Here is a 13145-nt window from a genome sequence, read left to right on the forward strand (position 1 = left end):
ATTTGTTATAAAACACAGTGTCCGGACAATTAGCAAGACACATTAAAAGTCATCACAAAGAAAATGCAAAACATTCATTGTTTTATGAGACATATCTGACCCCACTTAAGTCTTCTGACCAGTGTCTACGACCTCCCCTTCTCCTTACACCACTATCTCGCTGTCAATGAAAAGTTGGAAAGGTCCACACTGCCTAAAGAAACTACTACCACGAGACAAGAATTGAATATACTGCACATGCTTTATATACTCTAAGTACATCCTCACAACCTAAAGTTATTGCTTTGCTTTCTTTAGTCAGAGAACCTGTGATGTAGACCTAAAACAACTGACATATAAACATTTTAGCTCAAAACTTTATATCACAATTTCACCTTAGTTTGAATAGTTAAACAAAGAATCCAGCCTGTCAAGCTTGGGCCCCAAGCTCATGCTGCCCCCTCAGGGTGCCCCTGTCCCTGCCAAGTCTGACAAACACTGCACACTGCATTCCAGGAACCAGGTCATATTGTTTCATTTGCCGTACCAACATTTCTTCTGCACTCCAGCTACCTAAGAAACTAGGGCCCAATTCCGACCCGGTCCCTACGCACTCCCAGTCAGAGACGGAGTGTAACTGTGTGTAGAGTCGCACTCGTGGCTGTGGAGGGCCTCTTTCATCAAGGGGGAGGGTATAAATACAACGGCAAGCTTGTCTTAATCTAATTATATCCTCATTTTTTCAACAGTTTATTTTTCAAATATCAAATAAAAAAACACATCCCGTTTTTTTGGTGGTAGACAGTGCCATGTTCATTCCAAAATACAATGTAACCTCTAATTTTGTCATGTGTGCGTGAAAATGTCTGTTTGAGATAATTTATTACATGTCCTTTGGAAATAAACACACAGAACTCACATTGGACGGTAAATGGCATTTCATCTATCCCGGACTCAAAGTGATGCTGCACTCGTCTGGGAGTGTGGTTTGTAATAATAATCCTGCATCGATGCACTCGGTGTTGGAGGGCTTTATAACCCTCTCCCACTTACGGGTCATTAGTTTGGAACAACACTTAACATGGCGAACCCTTCACACAAACGCGCAAAGGTAGGGAGAGAGGGTAGAGGGAGTGTGTAGGGGCCGGATTGGAATTGGGTCAGAGTCAGTGAGCTCAGAAACAGATAACAGTTCAAATATTGATTTCAGTGGGTGAATACTTTGTCCACAGCCAATACACGTCTGGGCCTGTGGAGAAGAGTGTGGTGTGATCTGTGGTCTGAAATTCTAATAAATAATATAGCTTTATTGGAAAAGAGTACAAGGGCAAATACTGAAGTCCAGCTCGTCAAGAGAGCAGCTCCACTGCCTCAAAGACTTCTGATGAGAAGTTCAGACTGACAAAAACATTGTTCTCCATTGCCTCAACGCTCTCCTCCAGGCAGACGCTGTCATGGTTGATGAGGCTGCTTTCAGAAGTCGGACTGATGACGATTATGCGTGGAACACCCTGAGGCGACTTGGGATCAGTAGATGGGACTTTTCTGAAATTTAGCGAATCAAAAGAATCGCTCTTGTGGCTGTTGAGCCTGTCACTGATACTCCATCTTTCCTTTCCAGAATCTGAAATATCATTGGTCAGACTCTGGCTGCGCCTCCTGGTAAGAACTAGTAGGGGGAGAGTAGCGATGGTCAGAGAGCTGGTGACCAGTTCATGCTCACAGGTGCTGGATGATTCAGCCATGGAGGATGGATGCTAGCAGTTTAAAAACCAAAAAATAAATAAATAAAAAATTCAAACTCAAATACACAAGAACACAATTTGCAAAACATCAATTCATGATACATGAATGCATGCAGGCAAATAAAACTAACATAATCCAAACACTTCCAAGCACACATGGAAAAAAATCAGAGCAGTTTCCTCAATAAACCAAAAAAATATTTGAGCTCATGTCACACTTTTTCGTGTTGTGTTTTCTCACCTTCTCTGCTGTATGGGTCTTGGAGGGTTTCCGCTCTAACTGTTTCTTGTAGGACCTCCCTCTGCAAGACTGACTGTAAGAAGACGTGCTTCTGAAGGAATCACATGACTTCTTGCCCAGAGGCTCCATCTCTACATCCCTCAATACCTACAGGACAGAACAGAACTGATTGAGCTGAACGAACTGAGCTAAATGGAAATTATCCAAGCTTAATCTAACTCAGATCATCATATAATCTAACTTTCCAAAACCTGAACATGAACATGTCCTTATCTTGTGTCAGGAAATTAAAGCACTGGAGTGATGGCCTTCACAACAAAGTTGTTAATTAATGATGAAGATAGCAAGTATGTATGTTTCTACACACGCCTTTAGGCAAATATTTCCTAAAGAACACTTAAAATAACAAAATTATCCTTTTTTTTTTTTTTTTTACAAGGTTGGTGGGAAATACAAAATTAATGGGAAGAAATTATCTTATGTACAATTACCATGACTGTGGAGTTGGGTGAAGCTGTAATGAAGTGTGTCCTTGATGCTGTGGACTGTCTGCTGATGATGGAGTCCCTGAAAGAGGACTCACTGATGGAGGAGGAGGAGATGCACTCCTTCCGAGGAGTAGGAGACAGAAACCAAAGGCAGGGAAACTTCTCTGCTAGAGTCATCCTAATGAGTAAAGAACAACAGAAAAACACAGGTAGACTTAATTTACTTTAAATTTGTTTCTATAGGCAAGTAACTGCAATTTGTCAATGCTGTTAACAATTTATCTGAATTGCTGCATTGACAGGATGAATACAACAACTCTGAGTCATCCTTTACCTGTATTTGTTGTGGATGATAGCATAGATGAAAGGATTGTAGATAGTGGAGGCTTTAGCTATGATTGCAGGGACGGCCTTGGAGTATGGCGACAAGATGTTGGCATGCCTGAATGAGAAAGAGCAGCAGAATGTAAAGTCTCCATCAGCCTAGTTTGAAATAATCTTGTTCATTTTGCAGTCTTCAGTTGTTTGTTTGTAGTGTGACAACACAACATGCCTCAAAGTTCCCTTTATCTCTATATATTATTGCAATAAAATGAAGAGGCATTTTGGGTCAAGGATTAGCCAAAATGGGCCAGCTGCCACTGAGGGGTGGTTAAATCCATCTGATTGTGCGCGCTCATGTGTGTGTGTTTGTATGTGTGTGTGTGTGTGTGTAAGACTACCTTTCCCCTGTGAATGAGCAGGGAAAAGATGTGATTTCAAAGTTACATAACTACGTCCCATCCTACTGTATGTCCCAGCAGAGACATGCGGTTTAATGAATGTTGTGATAGTTTGGATTAGCAACTTCACCGTCTGTTGTATGTCACTCATCCAGGGATACTTGGCTTGTAGCTGACACTACATTATATAATAACACATTCAGTGCCAGTTTGGGGAGATTTTCATCCAAACTGCCAGCACACCATCCTTACTGGAAGTGTGTAGCATGAAAGTCACCAGGAGGTCTGGTATTACTGCCATGCTGTACCATGCTGATTCCATTCTTTATATACGACGAAGGGTTTGATGCAACTAGATATGATTAGATTTAGTCTTGTTCTAATGTAAGATGCAGTGTGAGATGTTGCAACTGAATACAATGAACATCTCTAGATCTACAGTATTTATGTTATAGTTTAGTGTGTACCCCGATTGCTTGAAGAAATTGCCAGAAGTTAATATTAGTGTGACTGCTGTCTGTGTGTTGTGTGCCTAAACAGCCTAAATGAAATGTTTGTTGTGGGAATTGTAAATAGTTTGTTATTTTTTTATTTGACTTTTCACTATGTGAGAAGTGTTCCCTGTACATATACTGAGCATACATTGCCCATACTATTTCTTCAACTTCAATGGGTAATTATAAACAGTATATTCTCTTCTCCTCTTCTCTATATTCTCTTAATATATTAAAATATTAAATATTAAAATACATATAATACATTATATATATTAAAAAGTAAATGGTTGGAGTCTTCAGAGAACACTGATACAACATGGCAGGGATGCAATTATAGACACAACATGCTTAACACAAATAAGTAGAAGAAGAAACATTTAAAATGTTAACTCCACCATAAATTATTATTCCCCTGGCTGCAAACCAAATTTCTCCCTTAGGGACAATAAAGAGGGATTGATTTATTCAAGTCTTACCCAGCCCAGGAAATCAGTGTGACACAGGCATATGGTGACCAGGAGAGGACATACACCACAATGACGACAAAGGCGATCTTTGCCAACTTCCACTCACTCCTGATAGACTTCTGCTGGATGAGGGTGGATTTCCTCACCTGAGTCCCCAGACGTTCTACCTCCCTGTAGGTGGAGCAGGACGTAGGGAGCATTCAAAGAGAAAGCTTGACCCCAAAACAAACTTTATATCCAAATTTCATATATATATATATATATATGCTTGTGTGTGTGTGTGTGTGTGTGTGTGTGTGTGTGTGTAGTTACAATACCTGCTAGTCTTCCTTATAGCCAGAAACATTAGGAGATAGCAGTAAAAGATGATTCCCAGTGGAATAAAGAAAACAAAACAACACAGCATCATTGTGTAGCTCCTATTGGCCAATGTGTATGTGACATAATCCCATGTACAAGATGTCATCAGGCCCTCAGGGATATAAGAGCCTAGAAGGGTAAAAGGACATTGAATATATTTATTGAAGTTACAGGAAGATAACACCATGTTTGAATTAAGCCTTAGTTTTGTTTTGATGTAATGTCTGAGGAGCAGTAGATTAAGATCACAGGTGAACTCTGTTACTGCAGGTGAATGAATGAAGATTAGTTATATTCATCCCCACATCAGTTTTTCTACAGTAGGAAAAACAAGAGCAGGTCCTTTGCCTGTTTCTGTTAGACTCTCTCATGGCATGGTACAGTATTAGTGAGGCAAGTGAAGGAGGATTACAAGAAAGGACACTCAGGTAAATGAAACTCACTCCAGCCAACTAGAGGAGCCAGACTCCAGGCCAAAGAGTAAAGCCAGACCATGAGGATGGCCAGGGCGGTTCTTCGTTTGGAGCTCCAGTGTATTGCCTGCAGGGGCTTGGTGATGACCACGTAGCGGTCGATAGAGATGGCCAGTAGGTTTATCATGGAGGCAATGCCAAACAGGGCGCCACAGAATGCATACATCTTACAGCCTACAGGGAGGGAGCACATACAAACATATAAATGACTCAGCAGAACATATTACTTTATCTAATGTGTTTTTGATTAAAAAGAAATATGATTTATAAATATAAGATCTGTCTTTGAGGCTTTAGAAAAGATCTAACAGTAATGCTAACAGAGCAGAACTGAACTGAGTGTGTTGTACTAGAAATAAAAAGCAGAATTACCCATCTCTCCAAACACCCATTCCTTGTACAGACAGTTGATGAAGAAAATGGGCGACTGTGTGAAGGCCATGAGGAAGTCACTAACCGCCAAGTTCATGATGAAGTAGTTAGGCAGGTTACGAAGCTTCTTGTTACTATATACACACACACGCACACACACACACACACACACACACACACACACACACACACACACACACACACCCACATGACACACAACACACACACACACACACACACACACACACACACACACACACATAGAGGGAGAATAAGGGAATTCTGATGGTTAGTAAACTGTACTGACACAATATGTTCATTATAATGAGAACTTGGCTCTTTCAGTTGATTTTATTTGAATGCTTAACTCAATATACACAGTGCTGTTTCAATGTCAGAATTAATTAGATATAAGCCCTGTGTTGAACTGATCAACTCTGTGTGAACCTGCATTCATACCAGCTTGATTAAGCAGCATATTGACCCGCTGTCTGCCTCCACAGCTCTTTATTGATTAAACTCTGCTCCTGTGTTTTCCTGAATTCAAAGTGGCTGCTCCACCAGCTCCCCTGAACACCAAACAATGTGGTTTCTTATGCCTGTGAATATTTGTGCATTTGTTGTTGGATCACAGCTGGCTATGTGTTCGTCTGACGAAGTATCACAAGTGCGCGTGTGTGCACAGTACTCACTTTATTCCCAGAAAATCATCGTACCGGGTAACATCTCACCTGACAGTCAATTACCTCCCTCTCTTCTCTCTCATGGTCTGTCTCTCGCTGTGTGTGTGTGTGTGTGTGTGTGTGTGTGTGTGTGAATTTTCTCAGAACCCATAACATCATGTGCATTTCTGATTCAGTAAACACAAACTATCAGCACAACACAATGGAGGACCCATCTAATCTATCTACAGTGATGGACAGATGGAATATAAAAGCTCTTGACAATCCCCAGAACAAACGCACACACCCACACACACTTTCTCTCCCTGACCCAGTTTCTGTGAAACAGTTAACGTCAGTAGCACAATAAGAGGTCAATGGCTGTCCAAATTACACAACATATAACACACATACTTTGCTTCTCAAAGAAAAATTTACAATTTGAGAGTCACTCATCTTGAAGAATTACTTGAAATATTTAGAAAAAAATTACCGTTTATATTCAACCTTAGCTGATGCTTGTGACTGTAAATGGGCTGTGAATTTCACCATTGCTTTGAACTACATGGTACATTTGATTTATAGTGAAATGCACAATAATTTTATGCAGTCTGAGTCACTGCTGTTTGTTTGAGCTATGTATGCTTATAGACTTTTTTACCACATAGTATGTTGCTGTATTTCAGAGGACTTGTTGCTATGTTCCGAGGAGCCCAAACCACAGAGCACGAAAATGGTAAAAAAAAAAAAAAAAAAAACTAATTTGGGTAAAATCGCAAATAGATGTGTCCCAGTTGAGGTTTTATATTACTCATGCCATTACACCTGTTTTGCAGATGCGTATTTGCACAGTGAAAACCTGGGAAAGATCACCCTTATTTAAACACATTTTTTCTATACAGTAGTCCACATGATTTCTCAAGGATACAAGACAGATTTTCTACCATGAACACTATGTTTCACTTAGTTGCCATGCAACTAAGATGATCTTTCAGCCCGGACACTAAGATGCAAAGATTATTTTACTGATAATCGGCAGCTTTTTGGAAACCCCTTTCATCCTAAAAGTCACAACATATAATGATCCTCACTCTGCAGTGAATTAAAGACTGCAAAAATGCATAAACCTTAATTGCAATGTTCAATGTTGCAATATCTCCCAAACCATTTCTAACAATCAAAACCCACAGTCCTGCACAGATTTAGTTCTCTCTGTATGCCTCTCCATCTGTTCCGCTCCCTCTGAGACCATAACATCTCTGAGTGATTATAACATGTCCTCAGGGCTCTGAGTAAGGAAGACCCACATTAAAAATGATAAAGGCTAATACAGTCAGATACTCAGGGTAAATCCACTGAAAAGAACACACGCACTCATTAACTCAAAGTAAAATTCTGGAAAAAAAACAAAAAACAAACCACTCACACAAACCCACCTATAGAAGGCAAACATAACCAGAGCGTTGCCAGTGATGCCCAGTGTCCCGATGACAAAGACGAATAAAGCGACAATGTAGTGAACATGGTCAGGCACATCCACCTTGCTGAAGAAGCTGCTCTGGGTGTGCGCTTTCTCCGGCTCCATGCTTTCAGTGGACCACATGGTTCAAACACCTCGTCAGGACTGCCAACCTGGCAGGATGCAATAGGTCTACTAGTTTGTAATCCACTTCATTGTGCTCGTGTCGGGCCTCCATGGTTGTATCATTTGCGACAAGAGATGCAGTGGAGATGTACAGTATCTTCTTTAGATCAAGCTACATTAAGGTCTAGATTAATTCGGTTTACTGATTGTTTTCAACAGAAGGCAACCCCTGTTCTTCCCATCATAAATCATCCATTTAGTATGTAGGACCAGGTGATCTCCACTTTGTAAAGATGTGAAATGTCAAATCCAGTCAAGTCCACGTGTTTAAATCTGGAGAAAAAGCTGGAAAAATGAAAAAGATTATCTGTACAAAATGATATATCTTCTATAACGCCAAATGTTATCAAGCTGTCAATATTACATTATAGAGATATGAGATATTACAGAGTATATGGGTATTAAAATGTAGAGCATGAAAAAATAACAGTTCCTCTTTTACTTCTTTTTCAGGTAGTGTTAGATATTCAATGACGTCCACAGCTGTGCACACATTAGTTTTCTCCAAATGTACTTTAAAAGCAACATCCTCTCTGATATTCCCCTCCGGTCTGCAGATCCAAAGCGTCCTCCACCCGCAGGTATCCAAATGATTCCTGTCTGACTCTTGGGTTATTGAGTTGATGATACTCTCCAGTACATTAAATCCCACACTTGTTACACATTGTCACTGTCCGTCGACTCAGTGTCAGCCTGCAGCCTCGTCACAGCAGCTGTGCACCAGGCTCTGAATCAGTGGCCTGTCTCTGATTATCTTTCCAACTAGCAACTCCTAACCTCTCATCTCTCTCTCTCTCTCTCTCTCTCTCTCTCTCTCTCTCTCTCTCTGTCCCTGTGTCTCACTCTCACTGTCCCATGTTTCTCTGTGTGGCTCTCTCAACCCTGCTCCCTTGTCATACTCTCTCTCTCCCTCTCTCCTCAAACTCACTGTGTCCCTCGCCTACCCCTCTCTCTCTCTCTCTCTCTCTCTCTCTCTCTCTCTCTCACTCTCTCATCTCTATTCTCGTCCTACTTACTCTCTCTCTCGTCTCACTTCTCTGTCTCTTCTTCTCTCTCTCTCTCTCCTCTCCTCTTCTCTCTCTCTCTCTCTCTCTCTCTCTCTCTCTCTCTCTCTCTCCCCCTCCATATAATATGGCCCAGCCCTGAGCTCTAACCCTTTAACTACCAGCTTCTTACATAACAGTCATGATGTTCACCAACACTACCAGCCATTTTAGCTCAGGCATGCATTAGACTTTGTAAACTGCACATGCACACAATGATGCATGCCCTTCACCTTTCATGTCTATTGATTCCTGCCAGTCTGTGGCTCATTACAGCAGTCATCCCCGTGCTAATGAGTCTGTTCTGTGAAACCTCCTCCATGCATGCAAGCATTCAGGCATGGTGCACAAAGACGGTCATGTTCTCTTGTCCTAGCCATGTACGCTCTGCTGCGACATCATTGTGTCACTAACAAGTTCAGACTCTTTAAGATCCCTCATGGAACACAGCCCAGCTAATTAGTCTCTCCACTCATAACTTATGGAGTCAATTCACCACAGCTTTGAATCGCAAGGCACACATCATGATCCAGCACACACACACACACGTCTCCAACGTTTCATACCGTCCATTCAGCTGTAGATGCAGATTATTCATGTGCAGAGGGAACAGCTTTGAGAAAGTCCTTGTTCTCTCTGGGAAGAAAGCGTTACAAAAGTTAATTCTAAATCCAAAATACTGTAATCCAGTTATTATAAATGAGTACTCAAAGGCTTCATAGAAATATATCACAAGATAATATTATAATTTTGAAATATCTAAGACTAGTTTGTTCATTGTGTGTAATTCTTTACTGTCATGACCATGCTGATGTACCAATTGAAAATGAATGCATCAACAATTACAAATAAGTTATTTGTGAGGACTATAGGCTATAAAATATATATGTTATATAGTCATCAGATATAATTTACACTTTAACAATTGAGAAACCATTATCTTATACTAAAGAAGGGAAATTGACGTTTCTTGGTGAAATGCACCAGGTGCATGTTGTCTATAATGAAAAGACTTGTTATTGATTAATTACTTATAATGGTTTTAAATGAATCAGTTACCAAGAGCAAATGGGGACAAGATAACGCCTTGGTCCGAGTAATATTCTCATGACTGCCTGTAGGACATGGGTCAGAAGCACGCCACATCTGCTGGTCATTGCTTTTTATGGTGCTGGACATGTTGGTAAAAGGAGATGAAGGGAATAGAGGGTGTTGAAGAATGCAGAGCTTAGACAGAGATGCCAACTAAGCCCCTAGAGCAAGGGATAGCCTTAATCTGCACACTGTGCATGCATGTAGATCAGTGTTTGATCTGCCTGGAATAAGAACTTGTGTGATACTCTACATGCATGTACTGTGTGTGTGTGTGTGTGTGTGTGTGTGTGTGTGTGTGTGGTGGGGTGGGGGGCATGTGCCAGCATGCATGTCTGTCCACGAATGCATGTATATGTACTTGTGTATATGTATTTGTGCAACCATTTCACAGAGATATCACAGGGGATTACTGTTGTACGGTTCTGCTGCCGGCTTTGATAACCTAATCACAGTTATTGTGTTTATGCTTGCATGTCAGCACAGCAGGAAATATACAACAGGAAATAAACAACAGCAGGGAAATATACAACAGGACATCCAATCTACTATGTAAACTACTAAAGCTGAAATAAGATAAAATATATACTGTATATTGTGAACTGCTAAAAGCTTCTAAACAAATATACAAAACACTAGACAAAACTGGAAATGCAGATTTGCCTTTTGATTGCATAAAATGGGTCAAGTTTGATGTTGCTTTGCTTTACATTGACTGTGACTACAAGGCCACTTGTCATGTTAATACACTCTTTGCAACAAGCTTCAGTTAGAGAGGGATTAGAAGAAGATGAAAGAGTCAAGTCAAGTCACACCCTTCATCCTGCTCTCAGCTCTCTCTCAGATGTAAGCTGCTGGTTGCAGGAAAAAAATGCTTCAAAATTCAAATTAAAAGATGAAATTCAAATTCAAATTCTGGTAATGTATTGTAGACTATGCAATGAATCAAAGGTATGCTACCTTACAATGAACATAATGTATTTGCATTCTAGCACAGGTTGCAAAGCATATTCATACACAAGAGAATCAGAGTCACTTTACATAAACTCATTAAAACATACAACTGAGACCATGCTGCATGTCCTGAAAATGTTCATTACATAAAAACATATTTAGAAACAATTCATTAATTATGGAGAAATGTCATTAGGCCTTCATTTCATCTATATTTTAGGAGCATTTCAGGTTCTCTAAGATACTGAATGTACACAAAAAAAAAAGTTTAAGCTTAACATGGCTTTTTCTATTTTATTTGTTTATTGTTTATTTATTTTCCCCTGTGGAAACACTAGGAGGCCTTTTCCAGAACACCTAATGGATCCAATTGGTGACAACATATAAACCACTCAGAAACATCTTTCAGCATAATCTTAACATAATCTTTAATCTACTTGACAGTTGTGCAGTTTAATTTATCTCCAAAACCGAGTTATATATCCTGCTTACAAATTATAATCTTGTTTTTTGTATGCATTGTGGTTTGTATTTGTTGACGGGTGTAAAAGTTATCAGAAGGGTTTTCCTGCAGGTTGTAAGTTCATGTCTCTGATCATCACAGTGCCACCTAGCTGTAGTCTCCTGTCTGTTTCACTCCATGTGATCTGGATAAATGACCTTGTCTTAATGGAAAAACACATCAGTGGTGTGGAACTCCTGGAGCATGACCCGGACAGTGGTGCTCAGCATTCCACATGTCAATGAGTCAATTACTATTGAACCAGCTGGTAGTGCTGGTGCTTAAGTCCTGGGCTCGAATACCCTGTTTAAAGATATAGCTCTCTTTTGTCCAACAGTGGAAACAGACTAATTATTATTGACTGGTGCTGGTCATATGACCAGGCCTGCGTCCTCTGGCACATGAGTCAGTTGGAGATCAATAGATCAGAACAGAGGGGCAAATAAGTCATAGATACTGTACAGAGCACCATCAACATGAAAAAAAATATGCCCTAGGAGGTTGACTGTCAGGTGCCTGTTGCCCTGAAGTGGCTTCTGTAGCAATGACAACTGGCTCACTTTTTTAATCCAGATTAAATGGGATGCATGTACCAGTTGTTTTTTTTTTATTACTCAAGTGTAGTGGGGAGAACAGCACCATTGTCCTTTCTCACAATTTGGATGAAATCCTTTTTTCTGCATCAGCACCAAAAACTGATCATATGTTCCCATGCCGTAACTTCCCACCAAATCTTAATTGTATCTGTTCTTCAGACATTCTGCCAGCAAATAAACAGACTTAAAAACCTCTGAGAGAGGTTATAAGAACATCATAACTTAATGTAGCTTGCTGTATTTACTACGAATACATGTATATGCTCTCAAGAATAACACATGAGAGAGACTTTCTATTCACACCATGGGAAGTTTACCTCCTACAGAGTAAATGAAATGGTTTGCCTTTGGAGGATTGTGTCACAAAATCTGCCTTTTAATGACAAAAATAGATTTGAATTTAATATCAGCAGCACTCCTGTTGTGGTCATTTGTCTGGAGTGGTTGAAAGAGTTGAATGTCCTCCAAGCAAACAGAAGTTTTGCATTTTAACATCATAATATATGTACTGAGGCTGTTCCATGTTTACTGTCTATGCTCAAGATCCTGCCATTCATTTTAAGATAGAGCTATTGATCATAGATATCACTTATTGTATGAGGTGTACTGTGATGATGTGTGGTTTATCACCCTAAACAGACGGTGAGTAAAAACGCTGCTCACTCGCTTTAGTAAAAGTAAACATGCATCCACATGCTGCTCTGGTTTCAGGCGCAGATGTTACAAGGTGCAGCAGCAAGAGAAGTGTGAGTTAAACATGAAATGATGGATATGGTATAGACCTTTAAATCTCACATGCAATGCATGTTTTAAGCCTCTTTAGTGTTTGCCTGGATTTCTGTTAACTGCCATACTGGGAATCTAGGTTATAGATCAAACCATGTGGAAAAAGCAGGTCATAACATGCTCTTCGATAAGTGGAATGAATTTCAATCAATAACAAACCACCACAGTTGGACTCTGGATGTCCTGTCCATCTCTTTCTGTCTTTGTCTTGCCTTATCTTACCTTCTCTCTCAAAAATGTAAGGAGAACAATTAATTTTGAGTGTTTTTTTTAATATTATTGTTGTTATTATGAGTGATGGATTAAGAGATACACAGACACATAGAATATAGATGCATATAAACAAAAATACGTGAGATATCTAAAATAAAAATAAAAAATGTGGGGAGAAATAAAACTCAGGTGGCAAAAAATAAGTAAGTAAGCGTGATAATATTTCATTAAGCAAAAACAACAAGAAGAAGTTCACAGCAACACACATTTTGTCATAGGTCAGATAGGAGGGTATTAAGTAGAATAAG

The 13145-nt window shown here is 39.9% G+C and overlaps 1 protein-coding gene across 1 annotated transcript; it reads right to left on the reverse strand.

Moving 5' to 3' along the window:
* Positions 1-659: 659 nt before the first annotated feature.
* LOC111230849 (melanopsin-A-like) lies at positions 660-7609 on the reverse strand. The gene is made up of 9 exons (XM_022757711.1): positions 7443-7609; positions 5345-5478; positions 4943-5146; positions 4457-4628; positions 4149-4310; positions 2788-2895; positions 2457-2631; positions 1966-2112; positions 660-1736 (listed from the first exon to the last, which is right to left on the reverse strand). The coding sequence occupies exons 1-9, from the start codon at positions 7607-7609 to the stop codon at positions 1329-1331; spliced, it is 1677 nt and encodes a 558-aa protein (XP_022613432.1). The 3' UTR covers positions 660-1328.
* Between the last annotated feature and the right edge of the window lie 5536 nt (positions 7610-13145).

Source organism: Seriola dumerili, unplaced genomic scaffold (genome assembly GCF_002260705.1).
Source record: "Seriola dumerili isolate Sdu_G_001 unplaced genomic scaffold, Sdu_1.0 BDQW01000290.1, whole genome shotgun sequence".
NCBI classification, from domain to species: domain Eukaryota; kingdom Metazoa; phylum Chordata; class Actinopteri; order Carangiformes; family Carangidae; genus Seriola; species Seriola dumerili.